At 49.2% G+C, this 23,534-nt stretch overlaps 1 protein-coding gene across 1 annotated transcript; it reads left to right on the top strand.

Annotated features, from left to right (window-relative positions):
• Nucleotides 1–460: 460 nt before the first annotated feature.
• On the top strand, nt 461–22,299 carry LOC137320144 (E3 ubiquitin-protein ligase TRIM39-like; the record flags this gene model as incomplete). Its single annotated transcript, XM_067981894.1, has 7 exons — nt 461–689; nt 943–969; nt 8,402–8,494; nt 9,572–9,799; nt 10,417–10,439; nt 11,395–11,528; nt 21,145–22,299. Coding segments are annotated over 7 exons (1,258 nt in total), but the record flags the coding sequence as incomplete, so codon positions are not given.
• Nucleotides 22,300–23,534: the final 1,235 nt, after the last annotated feature.

Genomic DNA, 23,534 nt, shown 5'->3' with positions numbered 1-23,534 from the left:
TGGTGCTGGAAGAGCCCCAGGTTCCCCCGGGGGGTGGAGCCGCCTCTCCAGGCTCCACATTGCCCGTCCCTCCCTCGCTCTGCTCCGGCCCGGCCCGGGCCCAGTGCCCCCGGGGGGGGGGGGGAGCCCCGCGCAGGCGCGTCAGGCAGAGAGGCGGTTCCCGGGTTTATTTTCCACCTTCCTCTCTGCAGGGTTTGGAAAGGGGATTTTTTCCTCTTTATCTCCGGTTTAATTTGTTTCTTGTCCCATTCTGGGTCTGTTCTGAGCTGATTATTTTCGGTTTGTGTTCACTGGGCCCAGTTTGCTGCCCCGTCACTCCCGGCACCGAGTGTTTATAAGAATTTCACTTCCTGCTCTGGTTCCTCGCTCTCTCTTGTTCTGTGTGAAAGCTGCTTCAGGAGCTGGAGGAATGGAGCCCGGAGCTTTCGAGGATGAATTAACCTGTGCTGTGTGTCTCCAGGTTGTACCAGGACCCGGTGGTGTTGTCCTGTCAGCACAGTTTCTGTTTGAAATGTATTGAGGGACTTTGGGCCCAGACACCAGGCCCAGAAGGGTTTGAGTGTCCTCAGTGTCACCGGAAATTCAACCCCAGGCCCAGTCTGGAGAGAAACGTCACGCTGTGTAATATTGTGGAAAAATACAAGCGGTCACAGCCTGCTGCTGATTCAGCCGTGTCGTCTGCGATTACTGTGTCGAGAATCCATCCCCAGCTGTGAAGACGTGTCTGAAATGTGAAATATCTCTCTGCTCCCATCATTTAAAACCACATCTGCTGAACAAGGCCTTCAGTGGACACACCCTCATCGAGCCTGTAGCTGACCTTAAAGACAGGCAGTGCGTTGACCATAAGAAGATCCTTGAATACTACTGTGAAGATGATGCAGAGTGTGTGTGTGTTTCTTGTGTAATAATAGGGAAACATAAATCCCACACACTGCTGAGCCTGGATCAGCACAAGCTGCAATTAAGGTGAGTGACACAAATCCCGATATTAAATACAGTGAGGGAGAATTTTCCTGTTAATGACCAACATTAATTAGAACTGATTACAGACAGTGCTGATTTAGTCCAGTGTTTTCTTGCTGCCCGGATCTGGGTTTACAGCTGTTTGTCAGTCAGATTTGCTCCCTCTCCTTTCTCTTACAGTCTGTCTGAGAGAACAGGGTGGGCTCTGTGAGGGTGTGAGAGTGGCCCCAGGGAGACTGCCCCTCACCCACACTCAGCCCCTCCTGGTGAGGGCACTGTAGAGCTCAGTAATTCACTGTGTGGGCACCTGTGAGAACTGGCACTCCATGGCATAGGGCTGCAGAGCAGAGCATGTTTTAGCCCTGTGTAACGCTGGGGTATTCTGCCATCTGACCAGCAGGGAGAGGACATCACCGGTGGGGGGAGTGAGGGACACCCACGGGGGGAAGACTCAGGGGCTGGGGGGAGAAACTGTTTCTCACAACAAGAGGGAATTGGTGTTTGAGAAATGCTGGTGTGACTGAGTCTGTCTCCCTGACTGATTCCTGGAAATGGAGGAGCTGAGTCCGTGTGAAAATTTGTTTTTTATTTGTTCATGGGATGTGGGCGTCACTGGCGAGGCCGGCATTTATTGCCCATCCCTAATTGCCCTTGGGAAGGTGGTGGTGAGCCGCCTTCTTGAACCGTTGCAGTCCGTGTGGTGAAGGTTCTCACACAGTGCTGTCAGGTAGGGAGTTCCAGGATTTAGATCCAACGATGATGAAGGAACGGCGATATATTTCCAAGTCAGGATGGTGTGAGACTTGGAGGGGAACGTGCAGGTGGTGGTGTTCCATGTGCCTGCTGCTCTTGTCCTTCCAGGTGATAGAGATTGGGGGTTTGGGAGGTGTCGAAGAAGCCTTGGCGAGTTGCTGCAGTGCATTCTGTGGATGGTACACACTGCAGCCATGGTGCGCCGGTGGTGAAGGGTGTATGGGGTGCCAATCAAGCGGGCTGCATTGTCCTGGATGGTGTCGAGCTTTTTGAGTGTTGTTGGAGCTGCACTCATCCAGGCAAGTGGAGAGTATTTCATCACACCCCTGACTTGTGTCTTGTCGATGATGGAAAGGCTTTGGGAGTCAGGAGGTGAGTCAATCGCTGCAGAATACCCAGCCTCTGACCTGCTCTTGTAGCCACAGTATTTATATGGCTGGTCCAGTTAAATTTCTGTTCAATGATGACCCCCAGGATGTTGATGGTGGGGGATTTGATGATGGTAATGCCATTGAATGTAAAGTGGAGGTGGTCATTGCCTGGCACTTATCTGGTGCGAATGTTACTTTCGAGTTATCAGCCCAAGCCTGGATGTTGTGCAGGTCTTGCTGCATGCAGGCACGGACTGTTTCATTATTTGAGGGGTTGCGAATGGAACTGAACACTGTGCAATCATCAGCAAACATCCCCATTTCTGACCTTATAATGGAGGGAAGGTCATTGATGAAGCAGCTAAGATGGTGGGCCTAGGACACTGCCCTGAGGAACTCCTGCAGCAATGTCCTGGGGCTGAGATGATTGGCCTCCAACAACCACTACCATCTTCCTTTGTGCAAGGTATGACTCCAGCCACTGGAGAGTTTTCCTCCTGATTCCCATTGACTTCAATTTTACTCGGGCTCTTGGTGCCACACTCGATGAAATGCTGCCTTGATGTCAAGGGCAGTCACTCTCACCTCACCTCTGGAATTCAGCTCTTTTGTCCATGTTTGGACCAAGGCTGTAACGAGGTCTGGAGCTGAGTGGTCCCGGCAGAACCCAAACTGAGCATTGGTGAGCAGGTTATTGGTGAGTAAGTGCCGCTTGATAGCACTGTCGACGACACCTTCCATCACTTTGGTGATGATAGAGAGTAGACTGATGGGGCGGTAATTGGCCGGATTGGATTTGTCCTCCTTTTTGTGGACAGGACATACCTGGGCAATTTTCCACATTGTCGGGTAGATGCCAGTGTTGTAGCTGTACTGGAACAGTTTGGCTAGAGGCGCGGCTAGTTCTGGAGCGCACGTCTTTCGCACTACAGCCGGGATGTTGTCGGGGCCCAAAGCCTTTGTTGTATCCAGTGCACTCAGCCGTTTCTTGATATCACGTGGAGTGAATCAAATGGCTGAAGACTGGCTTTTGTGATGATGGGGATATCGGGAGGAGGCCGAGATGGATCATCCACTCGGCACTTGTGGCTGAAGATGTTTGCAACGCCTCAGCCTCTTCTTTTGCACTCACATGCTGGACTCTGCTATCATTGAGGATGGGGATGTTTACAGAGCCTCCCCCTCCCATTAGTTGTTTAATTTTCCACCACCATTCAGACTGGATGTGGTCGGACTGCAGAGCTTTGATCTGATCCATTGGTTGTGGAATTGCTTAGCTCTGTCTATAGCATGTTGCTTCTGCTGTTTAGCATGCATGTAGTCCTGAGTTGTAGCTTCACCAGGTCGGCATCTCATTTTTAGGTACGCCTGGTGGTGCTCCTGACATGCTCTTCTACACTCCTCAATGAACCAGGGTTGATCCCCTGGCTTGTTGGTAATGGTAGAGTGAGGAATTTGCCGGGCCATGAGGTTACAGATTGTGCTGGAATACAATTCTGCTGCTGCTGATGGCCCACAGCGCCTCATGGATGCCCAGTTTTGAGCTGCTCGATCTGTTCTGAATCTATCCCATTTAGCACGGTGATCGTGCCACACAACATGTTGGATGGTGTCCTCAGTGCGAAGACGGGACTTCGTCTCCACGAGGACTGTGCGGTGGTCACTCCTACCAATACTGTCATGGACAGATGCACCTGCGACAGGTAGATTGGTGAGAACGAGGTCAAGTAGGTTTTTCCCTCATGTTGGCCTGCTCACCACCTGCCACAGGCCCAGTCTGGCAGCACATGGTGAGTCAGTGTGAAAAGAAGCCGGTGTGTGTGGTTACTCAGTTTATACAGGGCAGGGAGCGCCTCTTTACTGAGAGCCACAGAAGGGAATATTTCTGCTCGGGGCCCAGACACTGAGTCCGTTATTTGAGGGGAGGGAGTACCTCAATGGAATTGGTTTACTCAGCGGGGGATTGTGAGATCACACCCGGGAGTGTGAGATTACGGGGGATGAAATGGCGGGGGGACAGAGACCACCAGGGGCTGTGAGATCGGCAGGGGTTTGGCCAATTGTTGGGAGGGAGGCAGATAGCGAAGTGTGTAGCCCGATCGTGGGGGTGGGGGAGAGATGGCGGCAGGTTTGCTTGAAGGTCCGGGGGAGAGCTCGCTCCTGCTCCTCCTGGCCCACAAGCAGTGCTGGAAAAGCACTTACCTGCTGGATCCGGCAGCTCCCGCTTCCCTTCAGCTGCCAGGTTTCCCGAGTCCTGGAAATCCCGTCCCACAGCCATTAAATCCAGATGGCAGCTAAAATCTGAGGCTGGCAACCTGATTAAAATATTAGAATTCCTGATCCACCTCTCGAGAGACCATCCTTGGTCCTTTGGTCAACAAGGGGCCATAAATATAAGACTGTCACTAATAAATCCAAGAGGGAATTAAGGAGAAACTTCTTTACCAGAGAGTAGTTAGAATGTGGAACGTGTTACCACAAGGAGTAGTTGAGGCGAATATCATAGATACCATTTACAGGGAGGCTGATAAACACATGAGGGAGAAAGGAATAGAAGGATAAGTTGATGGTGTTAGATGAAGTAAAATGGGAGGAGGCTCGTGTGGAGCATAAACACTGGCGTACACCTGTTGGGCCGAATGGCCTGTTCCTGTGCTGTCCATTCTATGTGATCCGTTCAGCTGCCTCCGCCTCTTCTGTCCCTTCCCCTAGCCCACCAAACCAAACTTCCCCCAAGGTTCCCCCCGCCCGAGCCCTGAACTCACATCGCGCTCTCATTTATCTCCTATCTCTCCTCATGCCCTCTCCATGCTCACCTTGTTCATGAGACCCACCTCCTGCTCTCTCGACCCTATTCCCGGTAAATTACTGACCACCCAACTTCCCCAAATGGTGTGTTAGCCTTTATTGCAAGGGGGTTGGAGTATCAGAGTAAGGAGGTCTTGCTGCAATGATATAAGGCTCTGGTGAGACCACACCTGGAGTGCTGTGTCCAGTTTCAATCTCCTTATCTAAGGAAGGATATACTTGCCTTTGAGGGGGTGCAAAGAAGATTCACTAGATTGGTTCCTGGGATGAGAGGGTTGTCCTCTGAGGAGAGATTGAGTAGAATGGGCCTGTATTCTCTCTGGTATTGAGTCGAATGAAAGATGATCGCATTGAAACATATCACGTTCTTAGAGGGCTTGACAGGGTAGATGCTGAGAGACTGTTTCCCCTGGCTGGAGAGTCTAGAACTCGGAGTCCTAGTCGGCCATTTCGGACCGAGATGAGGAAACATTTCTTCACTGAGTGTTGTGAATCTTTGGAATTCTCTATCCCAGAGAGCTATGGATGCTCAGTCATTGAGTATATTCAAGACTGAGATGGTTAGATTTTTGGACACGAAGGGAATCAAGGGATGTGGGGATAGGGCGGGCAAGTGGAGTTGAGGCCGAAGATCAGCCATGATGTTATTGAATGGCGGAGAAGGCTCGAGGGGCCGTATGGCCTACTCTTGCTCCTATTTCTTATGTTCTTATGTCCTTCCTGACCCCAATGCTAGCTGATATTGTAAATAGTTCCCTCTCTTCAGGTACTGTCCCACTCCCTTTCAAATCTGCTGTCATCACCTCCCTCCTCAAAAAACTCACCCTAGACCCCTCTGTCCTTGCAGACTACCACCTCATCTCCAATCTCCCTTTCCTCTCAAGTCCTTGTACGTGTTGTCACCTCCCAAATCTGTGGCAATCTTTCCCGCAACTCTACATTTGAACCTCTCCAATCAGGATTCCACCTCTGCCACTGTACTTAAACGGCCCGACTAAAAAGTCACAAATGAGATCCTTTGTGACTGTGGCCGTGGTGAACTATCCCTCCTCATCCTTCTCCACCTGTCTGCAGCCTTTGACATGGTTGACCACACCATCGTCCTCCAACGCCTGTCCTTTTGTCCAGCTGAGTGGGACTGCCCTCGCCCGGTTCCATTCCGATCTATCCAGTCGTAGCCAAAGAATCTCCGACAATGGCTTCTCTCCCCACCCCCCCGATACCTCTGGAGTCCCCCATGGATCTATCCTTGGCCTCCTCCTATTTCTCATCTGCATGCTGCCCCACGGCGGCATCATCTGAAAACACATTGTGAGGTTTTGGTCTCCATACTTAAGAAAAGACATACTTGCTCTCGAGGCAGTACAAAGAAGGTTCACTCGGTTAATCCCGGGGATGAGGGGGCGGACATATGAGGAGAGGTTGAGTAGATTGGGACTCTACTCATTGGAGTTCAGAAGAATGAGAGGCGATCTTATTGAAACATATAAGATTGTGAAGGGTCTTGATCGGGTGGATGCAGTAAGGATGTTCCCAAAGATGGGTGAAACTAGAACTAGGGGGCATAATCTTAGAATAAGGGGCTGCTCTTTCAAAACTGAGATGAGGAGAAACTTCTTCACTCCGAGGGTGGTAGGTCTGTGGAATTTGCTGCCCCAGGAAGCTGTGGAAGCTACATCATTAGATAAATTTAAAACAGAAATAGACAGTTTCCTAGAAGTAAAGGGAATTAGGGGTTATGGGGAGCGGGCAGGAAATTGGACATGAAGCTGAGTTCGGATCGGTCAATGCCCTGTAGGTGGCGGAGAGGGCCCAGGGGCTATGTGGCCGGGTCCTGCTCCGACTTCTTGTGTTCTTTAGATTTGTGGTTGGGATCAGATCAGCCATGATCTTATTGAATGGCGGAGCAGGCTCGAGGGGCCGATTGGCCTACTCCTGCTCCAATTTCTTATGTTCTTATGTTCCACACTTAGACTGATGACACCCAGCTCTACCTCAGCACTACCTCACTCGACCCATCCACTGCCTCTGATTTCTCACACTGATGGTCCGACATCAAGTCCTGGATGAGTCGAAATTTCCTCCAATTAATTGGGAAGACTGAAGCCATTGTCTGAGACACTCCCTGCCCCCGGCCACAAACTCCGTTCCCTAGCCACCTATTCCATCCCTCTCCCTTTCCACTGTCTCAGGCTAAACCAGACTTATCGCAATCTCAGCGTCCTATTTGACCCTGAGCTGAGCTTCCGACCCCATATCCTCTCCATCACTAAGACCACCTACTTCCACCTCCGGAATATCGACTGTGTCCACCCCTGCCTCAGCCCATCAGCCACTGAAACCCTCATCCATGCTTTTGTTATCTCCAGACTTGACTATTCCAATGCTTTCCTGGCCGACCTCCCTTCTTAAATATGAGCTCATCCAAAACTCTGCTGCCCATATCCCAACTTGTACCAAGTCCCGTTCACCCATCACCCATGTGCTCGCTGACCTGTATTGGCTCCCAGTCCGGCAATGCCTCAATTATAAAATTCAAATCCCTCCATGACCTCACCCCTTCCTATCTCTGAAACCTACTCCAGTCCTACAACCCTCCGAGAACTCTGCGTTCCTCCAACTCTGGCCTATTGTGCATGCCCAAATTCCTTTGCCCCACTATTGGCGGCCGTGCCTTCAGCAGTCTCGGCCTTAAGCTCTGGATTTCCCTCCCCAAACCTCTCCGTCTCTCCACCTCTCCCTCTCCTCCTCTAAGACTCTCCTTAAAACCTACCTCTTTAACCAAGCATTTTGTCACCTGTGCTAAAGTCTCCTTCTTTGGCTCGGTGTCAATTTTTGTGTGATGACTCTCCTGTGAAGAGCCTTGGGAGGTTTTACTACGTTAAAAGCGTGATATAAATGCAGGTTGTTGTTATAAGAACATAAGGAATAGGAGCATACGGCCCCTCGAGCCTGCTCCGCCATACAAAAGATCATGGCTGATCTTCGACCTCAACTCCACTTTCCCGCCAGATCCCCATACCCCTTCATTCAGTTAGAGTCTAAAAATCTATAGATCTCAGTCTCGAACATACTCAACGACTGAGCATCCACAGCCCTCTGGGGTAGAGAATTCCAACCCTCTGAGTGAAGAAAGTTCTCCTCATCTCAGTCCTAATTGGCCGACCTCTTATCCTGAGACTATGCCACCAAATTCTAGACTGTCCGGTCAGGGGAAACAACCTCTCAGCATCTACCCTGTCAAGCCCTCTCAGAATCTTACATGTTTCAATGAGATCACCGATCAATCTTCTAAACTCCAGAGAGTATTGGCCCATTGTACTCAATCTCTCCTCATAGGACAACCCTCTCATCCCAGGAATCAATCCAGTGAATCTTCGTGAAACTGCCTCGAAGGCAAGTATATCCTTCCTTAGGTAAGGAGACCAAAACTGTACACGGTACTCCAGGTGTAGTCTCACCAAAGCCCTGTTATTTTAAAGACTTCCTAATCGCCTTTACAGGAAGAATTGGAGAGAGAAATCGAGAAGCTTCGAGTCCAGCAGAAGGGTTCCAGCAAACAGCGAGACTTGGAGAGATCAGAAGCTGAAATAAAGGTGGGTAAAGTGGGACTGGATTTAGAAAGGGTTTCTCTCCCCGCTGAGTCAATGAGCACATCAGAAACAGGCCTTCCAAACCAGGCTGGTTGTGTTGGGGCCGAGTCACTGATTACACTGAGTTCCCCGTGTGTTTGATGTGAGGGGGAGCTGCTTAACTCTCCCTGCACCCCCCCAGGGAATATTATTACATCACTTGGGCACTGGATTTCCTGAAACAGACACAGTCAGAGGCTGGGAGTTGGAGACTTGCCCTGAAGCCTGTGTCAGATGAACATAGAAAGGAAGAGGAAGAAAAGACCATTAGCCCCAGCGAGCCTGCCCCATGCAGACAGGGTTCAATCACACACACCACTGATCCACCCCGAGCCATGTACTCACCTGGGAAAGGCAAACAGAAGAGAGAAAAAACACCTGCAGACAATTCAGGACAAACTCTGGGAAATTCCTCCCCAGCTCCCTTTTAAAGAGTGGGAGTGACTCCATACCCCCGACATGTTGAGGGAGTCTGTTCCAGAGATCGAGGACTCTGGGGTCTAACCTAACTCTGTGCCTATGGATTTTATACACAGGCCCTCTAGTCCCACCATCCCGATCCATCTCAAGTACCTCACCCAACGAGTGAGTCCAATAATCCCTCGATCATTTTAAAAACCTCAATCATGTCCCTCTCGGCCTGCCTTTCTGTAAATCACCCTCCCTCTTGGAGCCGATCCTCAGAACTTAAATCCATCAGACTACGTGTCATTCTGGCCACCGTCCTCTCCAGAGTCTCAATCTCCTTCACCAGGTGTGGGCACCAAAACTGGACCCATCACTCCAGGTGTGGATGGACCAGGTGGCAGTGCCATACACAGTCTAAATACAGTGCTCTTTCTATTAAACTCAAGGCTCAAGGCAACACTCGTTAAACTCTGTTTTCTCTCCCAGTAGACCCTCCCCCCACTGCTTGTCTATCTTTAACGGGTGATTGAGTAGTGATCGAAACAAACTGTCCCATCCCTGGAAAGTGCCGTGTGCTCAGGGTAAGAGCTGTGTGGAAGGGCCGTTTGTAATGAGAGTTGGTTTGGGTTTCAGACACGAATCAATGAGTTGAAAGGAAAGCTATCGAAGAGCTTCTCTGAATGGAGGAGAGAGCTGGAAGAAGATGAAGAATACGCACTGAAACTGATCGATGAGGAGGGGCTCCGAGCTCTCTCACAGATTAGAAGCTGTTCTGAAGCATTAAATGGGATGGAACAGATTCAATTAATGGATAGAGAAACCCAGAGTCTGGTACAGAGGGACCCTCTCTCCTTTATTCAGGTACATCTTCAATATAAACAGGGCCATGTCTGGGGAATGGGGCGTTTCTGTGAGGCTGGTGAGAGGGCTGAATTGTTTGAAGATTGTTGGTGGGTCCAGCATTGGCGCTGCCCCCTCAGCCCTGCCCTGGGAGTGTTGGCGCTGCCCCCTCAGCCCTGCCCTGGGAGTGTTGGCGCTGCCCCCTCAGCCCTGCCCTGGGAGTGTTGGCGCTGCCCCCTCAGCCCTGCCCTGGGAGTGTTGGCGCTGCCCCCTCAGCCCTGCCCTGGGAGTGTTGGCGCTGCCCCCTCAGCCCTGCCCTGGGAGTGTTGGCGCTGCCCCCTCAGCCCTGCCCTGGGAGTGTTGGCGCTGCCCCCTCAGCCCTGCCCTGGGAGTGTTGGCGCTGCCCCCTCAGCCCTGCCCTGGGAGTGTTGGCGCTGCCCCCTCAGCCCTGCCCTGGGAGTGTTGGCGCTGCCCCAGGATGGAGTGCAGTGAAATGTGGGATTATTGCCCATTCCTGTGACTGGCCCCACCTACTGTTATACACTGAACTCTTTACTCTCAATCCCAAATTCACTCTTTGGTTCCATTGGGTGTTGATTTGTTCGTTGACTGATTTGATCTCCTCTCTTTATTCACAGAACTCGAAGCAGCTCCTTTCCAGGTAAGTTCCTCTCAGTCATACAGTACCTGCTGCTGATAGGGAACCTTCCCCTGTATCTGGGAGAAGAGTGAAAGTAGAATCACCGCTTGGAAACCTTCCCAGATAAGGTGCTTTCAAATGGTGGGAATATTGAGTGATGTTTAACTGTGGTTTGAGGGGTTATTGGCTCAGGCAGCCTGTCGGAAATGGGAGTGACCTGTGCTGTTCCATCGGTGTGTCGAGCTTCTCAGGAACCTGTAAGACAGGAAGTGAGAGAGAGAGAAACCTGCAGTGACCTGTATCTAACCGAGGCTTCCGAAAGGCTCCATGTGTGTCAGTGACAGCTTTATTCCATTGGGTCAGTAAGTGCTGTGTGATTGGCTTGTTCCATCAACCAGCCCATGGAGAAATGAGGAGAGGGGCAGGTCCCAGTGTCAGAGTGACAGTAAAATGTGTTGTGATTGGCTCATTCTATCCACTAACAGAGAAATGAGTCAGTGCTGAGATTTCCCAGTAATGTCACTGTGATTGGACCCTCTGTGAGGGAATCCCACTGATCCCAGGTCCCTGGGAGGCTGTTCCTTCTCCTCTCCTCACTTCAAATGATTGTGGAGAGTGTGATCCTGCAGAGAGGGGGGAGCACAGACTGGAGACCCTCGGGATAATAATAATTATTAATAATGGAAAGATGAGGGCTCCAGTCCAGAAAAACTGGACTGAACACAGACGGCTTTGAAAATCACAAATTGAGCTGAAGTGGCAGCAAACCAGGATCCCACTGCACGTGTGGAGATCAGTGTGAATGCAGGGAGACTGCAAATCCCGGGATTCTGCCATTTTCAGGATGGGTTGCTGCGGGGTCTCAGTACGAGCGTTAGAAGGGGTGCAGGTTGTTGCACTGATCACTCGTTCCCCTTTGGGTTTCTGATCTGAAATGTCCCCACTGATAAAAACATTCTCTCCTCTTTCATTCCAGAGTGACTGAGACTCAGAGAGTCACAGACCCAGATGTTCCAGCGCTCACCCTGAACCTGTCCAATATATCTCAACTTATCCAGAAGAGGCTGAATGGATCGGAAAAGTATCACTCAGACATACTGGGAATCATTGGTAAGAACGTGCAGCTTTTCTCCAATATAAGGGACTGAGAGCAGGTCGGGTTAGTTGTGTTCAGACAGTTGGGAATATCCCCGAACTTTAATATCAGGTCCCCGTGTGTGTGGATCAGGAGCCTGAGATTAATCCTCAGTCCCCAGTGACACCTGCTTTAAACATTCCTCACTGTAATGGGCCAGAGCTTCACCCCCCATGGGTCAGGGAGGGGCGGGTTAGACGAACGATGTTCTTACTGATCAGTTCCTGCTCAATATAATAGGGTCGACAGTATTACAGTGGGTTGACAACGGATCTGGCCCGGGTAAATTGGAATCAAAGATTTGCAGGCAAAACTGTAATTGATCAATGGGCGGCCTTTAAAGAGGAGATAGTTTGGGTACAGTCTGGGTACATTCCCATGAGGGGGAATGGCAGGGCAACTAAAGCCAGAGCTCCCTGAATGACGAAAGAGATGGAGAGTAAGATGACGCAGAAAAAGCAGGTGTGTGACAGATGTCAGGTTGATAATACAAGTGAGAACCAGTCTGAAAATAGAAAATACAGAGGGGAAGTGAAAAAGGAAATAAGAGGGGCAAAGAGAGAGTATGAGAATAGACTGGCAGCTAAGAGAAAAGGGAATCCAAAAGTCTTCTGTAGGCATATAAACAGTAAACGGGGGGTAAGGGGAGGGGTGGGGCCAATTAAGGACGTAAAAGGAGACCTCCGCATGGAGGCAGAGGGCATGGCCGAGGTACTAAATGAATACTTTGCATCTGTCTTTACCAAGGAAGAAGATGCTGCCAAAGTCACAATAAAAGGGGAGGTTGAGATAATGGATGGGGTGAAATTTGATAAAGAGGAGGTACTCGAAAGGTTGGCTATACTTAAAGTAGATAAGTCACACGGTCCGGATGGGATGCATCCTAGGTTGCTGAGGTAAATAAGGGTGGAAATTGCGGAGGTACTGGCCCGAATCTTCCAATCCTCATTAGATCAGGGGGTGGTGCCAGAGGACTGGAGAATTGCAAATTCAACTGCAAATTTTTGAACAAGGGTTTAAGGAAACATCCGGAAACTCCAGGCCAGTCAGTTTAACGTCGATGGTGGGGAATCTTTTAGAAACGATAATCCGGGACAAAATTACCAGTCGGTTCTCATAGAATCCTCGAAAGGTTCCAGCACGGAAGGAGGCCATTCGACGCATCGAGTCAGTGCCTGCTATATGCAAGAGCAATCCAGCAAGTCCCACTCCCCCGCCCTTTCCCCGTAACCCTGCAAATTTTTTGCTTTCAAGTACTTATCCAGTTCCCTTTTGAAGGCCATGGTTGAATCTGCCTCCACCACCCCCTCGGGCAGTGCATTCCAAATCCTGACCACTTGTGTGAAAATGTTTTTCCTCATGTCACCTTTGGTTCTTTGGCCAATCACCTTAAATCTCTGTCCTCTGGTTCTTGACCCTTCCCCCAATGGGACCAGTTTCTCCATATCTACTCCGTCTCGACCCTTCATGATTTTGAAAACCTCGATCAAATCTCCTCACAACTCTTCTCTGTTCCAAGGAGAACAACCACAGCTTTTCCAGTCTATCCACGTAACTGAAGTCCCTCATCCCTGGAATCATTCGAGTAAATCTCTTCTGCACCCTCGCTAAGGTCTTCACGTCTTTCCTGAAGTGCAGGGCCAGAGCTGGACACAATACTCCAGTTGTGGCCGAACCAGTGTTTAATAAAGGTTCATCATGACTTCCATACTTTTGTACTCTATGCCTCCATTTATAAAGCCAAGGATCCCGTATGCTTTATTAACCGTGTTCTCAACCTGCTCTGCAAATTTCAACGAATTGTGCACATATACCACCAGATCTCTCGTTCCTGTACCCTTTATGAGTTGTGCCATCTAGTTTATATTGCCTCTCGTTCTTCGTACTGAAATGTATCACTTTACATTTTTCTGCATTAAATTTCATCTGCCACATGTCCGCCCATGCCACCAGCCTGTCTATATCCTCTTGAAGTCTATCACTATCCTCCTCACTGTTCACTACCCTTCAAGTTTTGTGTCAACTGCAAATTTTGAAATTGTGCCCTGTACACCCAAGTCATTAATATATATCAACAAAAGCAGTGGTCCCAGCACCGACCCCTGGGGAACACCACTGTACACCTCCCTCCAGTCCGAAAAACAACCGTTCACCACTGCTGTTTGTTTCCTGTCACTTAGCCAATTCTGTATCCATGTTGCCACTGCCCCTTTTATTCCACGGGCCGCAATCTTGATGATAAGCCTACCATGTGGCACTTTATCAAATGCCTTTTGAAAGTCCATATACACCACATCCACTGCATTGCCCTCATCTACCCTCTCTGTTACCTCGTCAAAAATCTCTATCAGGTTAGTTAAACATGATTTGCCTTTAACAGATCCGTGCTGGCTTTCCCTAATCAATCCACACTCATCCAACTGATTGTTAATTCTGTCCTGGATTATAGTTTCTAAAAGTTTCCGCATCATTGAGATTAAACTGGCTGGCCTATAGTTGCTGGGTTTATCCTTACACCCTTTTTTGAACAAGGGTGTAACATTTGCAATTCTCCAGACCTCTGGCACCACCCCTGTATCTATGGTTGTTTGGAAGATTATGGCCAGTACCTCCACAATTTCCACCCTTACTTCCCTCAGCATCCAAGGATGCATCCCATTCAGAGTGGGTGACTTATCTACTTTAAGTCAGCGAGCTTTTCAAGTACCTCTTCTTTATCAATTTTTAGCCCATCCAGTGTCTCAACTTTATCTTCCTTTACTGAGACTCTGGCAGCATCTTCTTCCTTGGTAAAGATCGATGAAATGTACTCATTCAGTACCTTGGCCATGCCCTCATTTTTTCTCTTCGTTCATGGGATGTGGGCGTCGCTGGCAAGGCCAACATTTATTGCCCATCCCTAATTGCCCTTGAGAAGGTGGTGATGAGCCACCTTCTTGAACCGCTGCAGTCCGTGTGGTGAAGGTTCTCCAACAGTGCTGTTAGGTAGGGAGTTCCAGGATTTTGACCCAGTGACGATGAAGGAACGGTGATATATTTCCAAGTCGGGATGGTGTGTGACTTGGAGGGGAACGTGCAGGTGGTGTTGTTCCCATGTGCCTGCTGCTCTTGTCCTTCTAGGTGGTAGAGGTCGCAGGTTTGGGAGGTGCTGTCGAAGAAGCCTTGGCGAGTTGCTGCAGTGCATCCTGTGGATGGTACACACTGCAGCCACAGTGCGCCGGTGGTGAAGGGTGTGAATGTTTAGGGTGGTTGAAGGGGTGCCAATCAAGCGGGCTGCTTTGTCCTGGATGGTGTCGAGCTTTTTGAGTGTTTTTGGAGCTGCACTCATCCAGGTAAGTGGAGAGTATTCCATCACACTCCTGACTTGTGCCTTGTAGATGGTGGAAAGACTTTGAGGAGTCAGGAGGTGAGTCACTCTCCACATTATACCCAGCCTCTGACCTGCTCTTGTAGCCATAGTATTTATGTGGCTGGTCCAGTTAAGTTTCTAGTGAATGGTGACCCCCAGGATGTTGATGGTGGGGGATTCGGTGATGGTAATGCCGTTGAATGTCAAGGGGATGTGGTTAGACTCTCTCTTTTTGGAGACGGTAATTGCCTGGCACTTGTCTGGCGCGAATGTTACTTGCCACTTATGAGCCCAAGCCTGGATGTTATCCAGGTCTTGCTGCTTGCAGGCACGGACAGCTTCATTATCTGAGGGGTTGCGAATGGAACTGAACACTGTGCAATCACCAGCGAACATCCCCATTTCTGACCTTATGATGGAGGGAAGGTCATTGATGAAGCAGCTGAAGATGGTTGGGCCTTGGACACAGCCCTGAGGAACTCCTGCAGCAATGCCCTGGGGCTGAGATGATTGGCCTCCAACAACCACTACCATCTTCCTTTGTGCTCGGTATGACTCCAGCGACTGGAGAGTTTTCCCCCTGATTCCCATTGACTTCAATTTTACTCTGGCTCCTTGGTGCCACACTCAGTCAAATGCTGCCTTGATGTCAAGGGCAGTCACTCTCACCTCACCTCTGGAATTCAGCTCTTTTGTCCATGTTTGGACCAAGAGGCCTGGAGCCGAATGGTCTTGGGGGAACCTAAACTGAGCATCGGTGAGCAGGTTATTGGTGAGTAAGTGCCGCTTGATAGCACTGTTGACGACACCTTTCATCACTTTGCTGATGATTGAGAGTAGACTGATGGGGCGGTAATTGGCCGGATTGGATTTGTCCTCCTTTTTGTGGACAGGACATACCTGGGCAATTTTCCACATTGTCGGGTAGATGCCAGTGTTATAGCTGTGCTGGAACAGTTTGGATAGAGGCACGGCGAGTTCTGGAGCACAAGTTTTCAGCATTACAGCCGGGTTGTTGTCAGGGCCCGTAGCCTTTGCTGTATCCAGTGCACTCAACCATTTCTTGATATCACGTGGAATGAATCGAATTGGTTGAAGACTGGCTTTTGTGATGGTGGGGATATCGGGCGGAGGCCAAGATGGATCATCCACTCGGCACTTCTGGCTGAAGATGGTTGCAAACGCTTCAGCCTTGTCTTTTGCACTCACGTGCTGGACTCTGCCATCATTGAGGATGGGGATGTTCAGAGAGCCTCTTCCTCCCATTAGTTGTTTAATTTTCCATCACCGTTCACGACTGGATGTGGCAGGACTGCAGAGCTTTGATCTGATCTATTGGTTGTGGAATCGCTTAGCTCTGTCTATAGCATGTTGCTTCCGCTGTTTAGCATGCATGTAGTCCTGTGTTGTAGCTTCACCAGGTTGGCACCTCATTTTTAGGTATGCCCGGTACTGCTCCTGGCAAGCTCTTCTGCACTCCTCATTGAAACAGGGTTGATCGCCTGGCTTGTTGGTAATGGTAGAGTGAGGAATATGCCGGGCCATGAGGTTACAGATTGTGCTGGAATACAATTCTGCTGCTGCTGATGGCCCACAGCGCCTCGTGGATGCCCAGTTTTGAGCTGCTAGTTCTGTTCTGAATCTATCCCATTTAGCACGGTGGTAGTGCACATAACACGATGCTTGGTGTCCTCAGTGTGAAGACGAGACTTCATCTCCACAAGGACTGTGCGGTGGTCACTCCCACCAATACTGTCATGGACAGGTAGATTGGTGAGGACGAGGTCAAGTAGGTTTTTCCCTCATGTTGGTTCGCTCACCGCCTGCCGCAGGCCCAGTCTAGCAGCTATGTCCTTCAGGACTCGGCCAGTTCAGTCAGTAGTGGTGCTACCGAGCCATTCTTGGTGATGGACATTGAAGTCCCCCACCCAGAATACATTCTGTGCCCTTGCTACTCTCAGTGCTTCCTCCAAATGGTGCTCAACATGGAGGAGGACTGATTCATCAGCTGAGGGAGGGCGGTAGGTGGTAATCAGCAGGAGGTTTCCTTGCCCATGTTTGACCTGATGCCATGAGATTTCATGGGGTCCAGAGTCAATGTTGAGGACTCCCAGGGCCACTCCCTCCTTGCTGTATATCACTGTACCGCCACCTCTGGTCGGTCTGTCCTGCCGGTGGGACAGGACATACCCAGGGATGGTGATGGAAGAGTCTGGGACGTTGGCTGAAGGGATTATTCTGAGTGTATGGCTTTGTCAGGTTGTTGCTTGACTCGTCCGTGGGACAGCTCTCCCAATTTTGGCACAAGTCCCCAGATGTTAGTGAGGAAGACTTTGCAAGGTCAACTGGGCTTGGTTTGCCTTTGTCGTGTCCGGTGCCTCGTGGTCCAATGCCGGGTGGTCTGTTCAGTTTTATGACTCCATTTTTTTTTGGCCGGTCTATTCTCATACTCTGTCTTTGCCCCTCTTATTTCCTTTTTCACTTGCCCTCTGAACTTTCTGTATTCTGCCTGGTTCTCACTTGACATCTGCCATACGCCCCTTTTTTCCATTTCAACTTACTCTCTATCTCTTTTGTCATCCAGGGAGCTCTGGCTTTAGTTGCCCTACCTTTCTCCCTCGTGGGAATGTACCTAGACTGTACCCGAACCATCTCCTCCTTCAAAGCTGCCCACTGTTCAATTACTGTTTTGCCTGCCAATCTTTGATTCCAGTTTACCTGGGCCAGATCTGTTCTCATCCCACTGAAATTGGCCCTCCTCCAATTGAGTATTTTTACTTTCGAGTGGTGCGTGCCCTTTTCCATAGCTATTCTAAACCTTATGATATTATGATTGCTGTTCCCTAAATGCTCCCCCACTGACACTTGCTCCACTTGGCCCGCCTCATTCCCTAGAACCAAGTCCAGCAATGCCTCCTTCCTCATTGAGCTGGATACGTACTGATCAAGAAAGTTCTCCTGAACACATTTCAAAAATTCCTCCCCCTCTTTGCCCCTTATATTATTATTATCCTGGACTATATTGGGATAGTTGAAGTCCCCCATTATCACTACTCTATAGCTTTTGCACCGCTCTGTAATTTCCTTGCAAATTTGCTCCTCTATATTGTTCCCACTAGTTGGTGGCCTATAGAATACTCCCAGTAGTGTAATGGCACCTCTATTGTTTCTTAACTAACCAAATAGATTCTGTCCTTGCCCCCTCCAGGACATCCTCTCTCCAGCATTGCATTATTCACCTTAATCAATACTGCCTCCCCCCCCCATTCCTTTCTTTCCTTCCCTCTCTTCCACTGATGACCTTGTAACCAGGAATATTTAATATCCAATCCTGCCCTTTTTGAGCCAGGTCTCTGTTATCGCCATGACATCATATTCTAATTGTGACTATTTGTGCCTGCAGTTCACTGACCTTGTTTACCACACTTCATGTGATTACACACATACACTGTAAACCAGTCTTAGACTTTCTTCTACTCTCTCCTTGTCCGATCCCACCTAATACTGTACTATTTCTTGCTCTATTGCTGTCTGTCTCTCCCAATCCTTTGTGCCCCTTGTTTCTCTTTTCTAATGCTACATCCTGGTGCCCATCCCCCTGCCAAATTAGTTTAAACCCACCGCCCCCCACAGCACTCGTGTACCTCCCCGCGAGGACATTGGTCCCAGCTCCATTGAGGTGCAACCCCTCTGGCCTGTTCAGGTCCCACCTCCCCCAGCACGAGTCCCAATGCCCCAGGTATCTAAAGCCCTCCCTCCTGCACCATCTCTCCAGCCACACATTTATCTGCTCTATTTTCCGATTTCTATACTCACTGGCGCATGACACTGGGAGTAATCCGGAGATTACTACCTTTGATGTCCTGCTTCTTAATCTCTTTCCTAACTCCTTAAAATCTGTCTGCAGGTCCTCATCCCTCTTTCTACCTGTGTCGTCGATACTGATATGGACTACGACTTCTGGAAGTTCACCCTCCCCCTCCAGAATGGTCTGCAGACGCTCAGTGACATCCTTGACCATGGTGCCATGGAGGCCACATACCATCCTGGACTCGCGTCCGTGGCTGCAGAAATGCCTGCCTGTTCCCATAACTGTAGAATCCCCTATCACTGTTGCTCTCCTGACCTTCTCCCCCCGCCCCCCCCCCCCTGTACAGCCGAGTCACCCATGGCGCTATGGTCCTGGCTCTGGTCCCTCTCAGGTCTGCCGCCGCTCTGTTCTCGGGTCTTGGGTCGCCCCTCCTTTTATCCCCGCTCTCGGGTCTCTCACCTCGGGGTCCGCTCCGCTCTGGTCAGTGACTTAATAGTCACGTGGACAAGAGGAGATTGGATAGAAGTGTTTCAAATCATGACGGGTTTAGATAAAGTAAATAAAGAGACACTGTTCCCATTGGTGGAAGGGTCGAGAACCAGAGGACACAGATTTAAGGTGATTGGCAAAAGAACCAATGGCGACGAGAGGTTGGGATCTGGAATACACTGCCAGGGGGTGGTGGAGGCAGATTCAATCGTGGCCTTCAAAAAGGAATTTGATCAATATTTGAAGAGAAGAAATTTGCAGGGCTACAGAGAGAGACCGGGGAATGGGACTAACTGGATTGTCCTGACAAAGAGCCAGCACAGGCTCGATGGGCCGATTGGCCTCCTCCTGTGCTGTAACGATTCTATGATACGGGTGGATAGTCACAGGTTTATTAAGCATATGATAACTATTATTGACAATAATTAAACACACACAACAACAGCACTCAGGAGTTTTTAACCCGGAGAATCCACACGTTAACAGTGAAATGGTTGGCTGGTCAGGCCCCATCAGATTCTGAGCTCTCTCTTCCCACTATGACTGTTTATCGTTTTTCCCAATCCTGTTGTGTTTTAGTATTACCTCTTGTTCCTTTCATGTCCCCTGTCAATGATTTCCACATCCTGATTGATCTGTCAATCAAATCCTTAGGATGAGGTCAGTTACAGAACCATCAAAGACATTCTAACCCTCCAGTGCACGTGTTGCTGTTCCTCACACTGGGCCGTGTTCCTTTCGACAGGGGTCTCCTTCCAGGGGGGCCTTTACAGACAGCTGTTTATGTCTCAATACAACCAGCTTCAACATTACAGACAACGAACCACCATTCCCACCTCTCTCATGTCCCTGTGAAGTGCAAAGACGAAGAGTTTACAAGATGCCGTTCCACTCGCACCGACACGCCTCCTAAGGTCTTGTTACAGGGTCTGTCCATATCAAAGGGAGAATCAAACTGCTGGTCAGATCAGTTCCAATTGAAAAGTTACTGAACACAGTTACATTAATATAAAGAGGAATCAATAACAGTCCCATTTGATTAACCCTTCGCTAACATCGGAGTTACACACAGCCAATCAGTGTGTCTCTTAAAGGGACACCGTCCCTCACAGGGCTGTCAGCATCTGTGCTCTGGGGAGGAGGCAGAATCAGCTCAACAGGGGCAGCCCCTGTCCCAGGGATCGTCATCGAGCAGGGGACTGGGATCAGGGGGAGAGCGGGAATATTCCAAGGTGTGTTTATAATCTTAAACGGGGATCATTAATTTCTATTTAACCCTTTATTTGATGATTTGACCCTTTATTTGTTGATTTGACCCTTCATTTGTTGATTTGACCCTTTATTTCCCGGTGCTGTTTCTTCAGTGCGAGGGATTCGAGGGTCGAGTTCCTGCTCCTGCTCCTGTTCCCTCCTCACAGCTCGGAATTGGTCCGAGTCTCAGACCCGGGTCCGGAGGGAGTGTTGGTGAATTCAGAGTGGACAGGGAGCAACAGTTTAATGTACAGAAGGGAGATCAGATTCCCCTCAATTCCCCACTGAATCCTCCCTCCTGTGAGCTGTGTGTTCCCAGTACAGCCGGTGCTGAGATTGTGGGGCTGGAACTGTGAGTCTGTGGGATGTGTTGTGTGCCGGTGAATCCCCTCCATTGGGGCTGGGAGAACGTGAGCACAGTGCCAGGGGCTTGTGTGATTAAACTGACTGCTACTGTGTGTCTCCACTGCAGTGTTTGCACTGAGTGTACAGCACTGGGACCCACACACTGCTATTTAACAGGGATTCTGATTGAAGGCCATTGATTTAACATGGGATGAATCCAGTCTAAGAGGTAATATGGGGCTGACACTGTCTGGGAAATACTGACACTCCCACCCTGCAGCTGTCAATCATTGATCTGAGTGGAATAACCCTGTCTGACCAATCTCTTCTCTTCTCTCCTCTCCAGGGCAAAGGTCACCGATGAGCCTGGATCCAAAGACAGTAAACTGGAACTTGGTTCTGTCTGATGATCTGAGATCAGTAACATGGACTGAATGGGAACAGCCCAAACCACCTCACCCAGAGAGGTTTAAAGACTGTCCCCAAGTCCTCTGCTCCCAGAGTTTCTCCTCAGGATCCCATTCCTGGGATGTGGAGACTGATGGGAAGGATTGGGGAATAGGGATTGTGTGTGGGAGTGTAGAGAGGGAGGGGGACGAGTCTAATCTTCGGCTCAGCAGGAAATCCTGGTGTTTGGATTTTTATGATGATTCTCCTCTCAGAGCCTATCACAATTCCGAGTTCACTGTCCTCCCATTGAACTGGTCAATCAGCAGGATCCGAGTTCAGTTAGACTACGAGGCCGGGACTCTGTCATTTCACCGGGTCACTGACTCACTGAGACATTTACACACATTTCAAACCACATTCACTGAACCCGTGTTTCCAGCATTTTATTGTGGGAACAAATCCCTAAAACTGTTAAATTAATCTGAGATTCTGTTGACATCACTCCCGGGTCTGCCACTCGAAAGAAGTTATTTCTGGGTTGCTGGATGTGATTGTATCACTCCCGGGTCAGCCCTCGGATGATGTCACTCCCGGGTCAGCCCTCGGATGATGTCACTCCCGGGTCAGCCCTCGGATGATGTCACTCCCAGGTCAGCCCTCGGATGATGTCACTCCCGGGTCAGCCCTCGGATGATGTCAGGAGCTCAGAAGCTTTGCTGTTTTTAAGGATCCGTGGGGTCTTTGTGCTTTTCTTTGTGCGGGTCTGTCACTAACACTAAAAATAGTAACTTTAGGTGAGTTTGCTTGTAATTCGTGGTGTTACAATTGATTGTCCACTTCAGTTGTAGAATTTTACTACTTTAGTTCCATAATTGTCGTGGTATTAATCTCAGTAATGAATCATAGAAATGTCAGGTGTGACAATGTTAATCTCAGTAGTGAGTGATAGTAGTGACAGGTGTGACTATTAATCTCAGTAGTGAATGATAGTAGTGACAGGTCACGTTCCCTTTAAAGAGCTGCTCTGAAAATCTGATGTGGAGATGCCGGTGATGGACTGGGGTGGACAAATGTCAGGAATCTTACAACACCAGGTTATAGTCCAACAGTTTTATTTGAAAATCACAAGCTTTCGGAGGCTTTCTCCTCCGTCAGGTGAGTGTGACGATCTCACCTGACGAAGGAGAAAGCCTCCGAAAGCTTGTGATTTTCAAATAAAACTGCTGGACTATAACCTGGTGTAGTAAGATTCCTTACATCTGAAAATCTGAGGCTGGGGTTGAAATTGTTCTTTGGCCGTAGCTCAAAACAGCGATGGTGAATCGACAGCCCGAGTTACACTGACTTCAGTGGAAAGGAAAATCGTGCGGGGTGTAAAATGGGCTGTCCATTCACTATCGCCTGTGTTGCACTAACATCAGAGACTAATTCCACCCCCGGGGTCTCCTGGGCATCGCTGAGAGCTTCTGGGACTGCCCAGGGGGGTAACACATCTGTCCTAAACTCAGTCAATGTATTGATAGATTGGACCAGACTGGGAACTTTTAATCTATCGTTTATGGGGTAATGATTTTTAGTTTATTGGACAGTAAGGTTCCTCCAGTGCTCCCGACCAACATGAAATGGTAATATTATGGGATGTTTAACTGAATTAGACACGAGGAAGTGACTGAGTGTGTGAGGTATAAACAGGAAAATTGCCCCACCAATTGGGGTCTACAATCAGTGTCCCAGGTGATCGTGGGTGATAATGGCCCCCAGGATCCCACAAAGGAGGGGGAGGGAGGGGCTGTTGAAGATTGAGACTGAGAAGTAAGAAGGGAAAGCACTTTCTTCGATTACTTCTGTAGTTTAAAACCCCTAATATTGATAGACTGACAGTGCACATGAAACAACGTAATGCTGAGATTGAAAAGGGGACCCTTGGGAATCATGAATGGTGGGAGGTCGTCTATAATGTGGGACAGCATCCTTGGGTGAAAATCATGTCTATACTTTTTGTTATTATACAGCTTGTTATGATTGGAACACTTTTCTTTCATTTGTTGTATTTGAAAGAACTTTTGTGTCGATGTCACGGTGATTAAACTTCTTGTAACAACAATTCTTAACCTTATCTGTGGTGAGTGCAATTCAGATTCATTGAATGATTTAAAGTCAGTTGTTCGATCGCTCACACTCACGGAAGGATTTTGGACTTTTCAATCCCAGTTATTACTTACCTGCTAAAGGAGCTGAGTTTGGTTAAAAGTATTAATTCAACAAAGGAACTGTTAAACTGACTGTTCAAGGCAGCATGCTGGGAAGGTTGGTCACATTGGAAAAGTCTTATTCAGCAGACTGTCT

This window comes from Heptranchias perlo, unplaced genomic scaffold (genome assembly GCF_035084215.1).
Source record: "Heptranchias perlo isolate sHepPer1 unplaced genomic scaffold, sHepPer1.hap1 HAP1_SCAFFOLD_985, whole genome shotgun sequence".
NCBI lineage: Eukaryota > Metazoa > Chordata > Chondrichthyes > Hexanchiformes > Hexanchidae > Heptranchias > Heptranchias perlo.
This window is presented reverse-complemented; position numbering and strand designations above follow the sequence as displayed.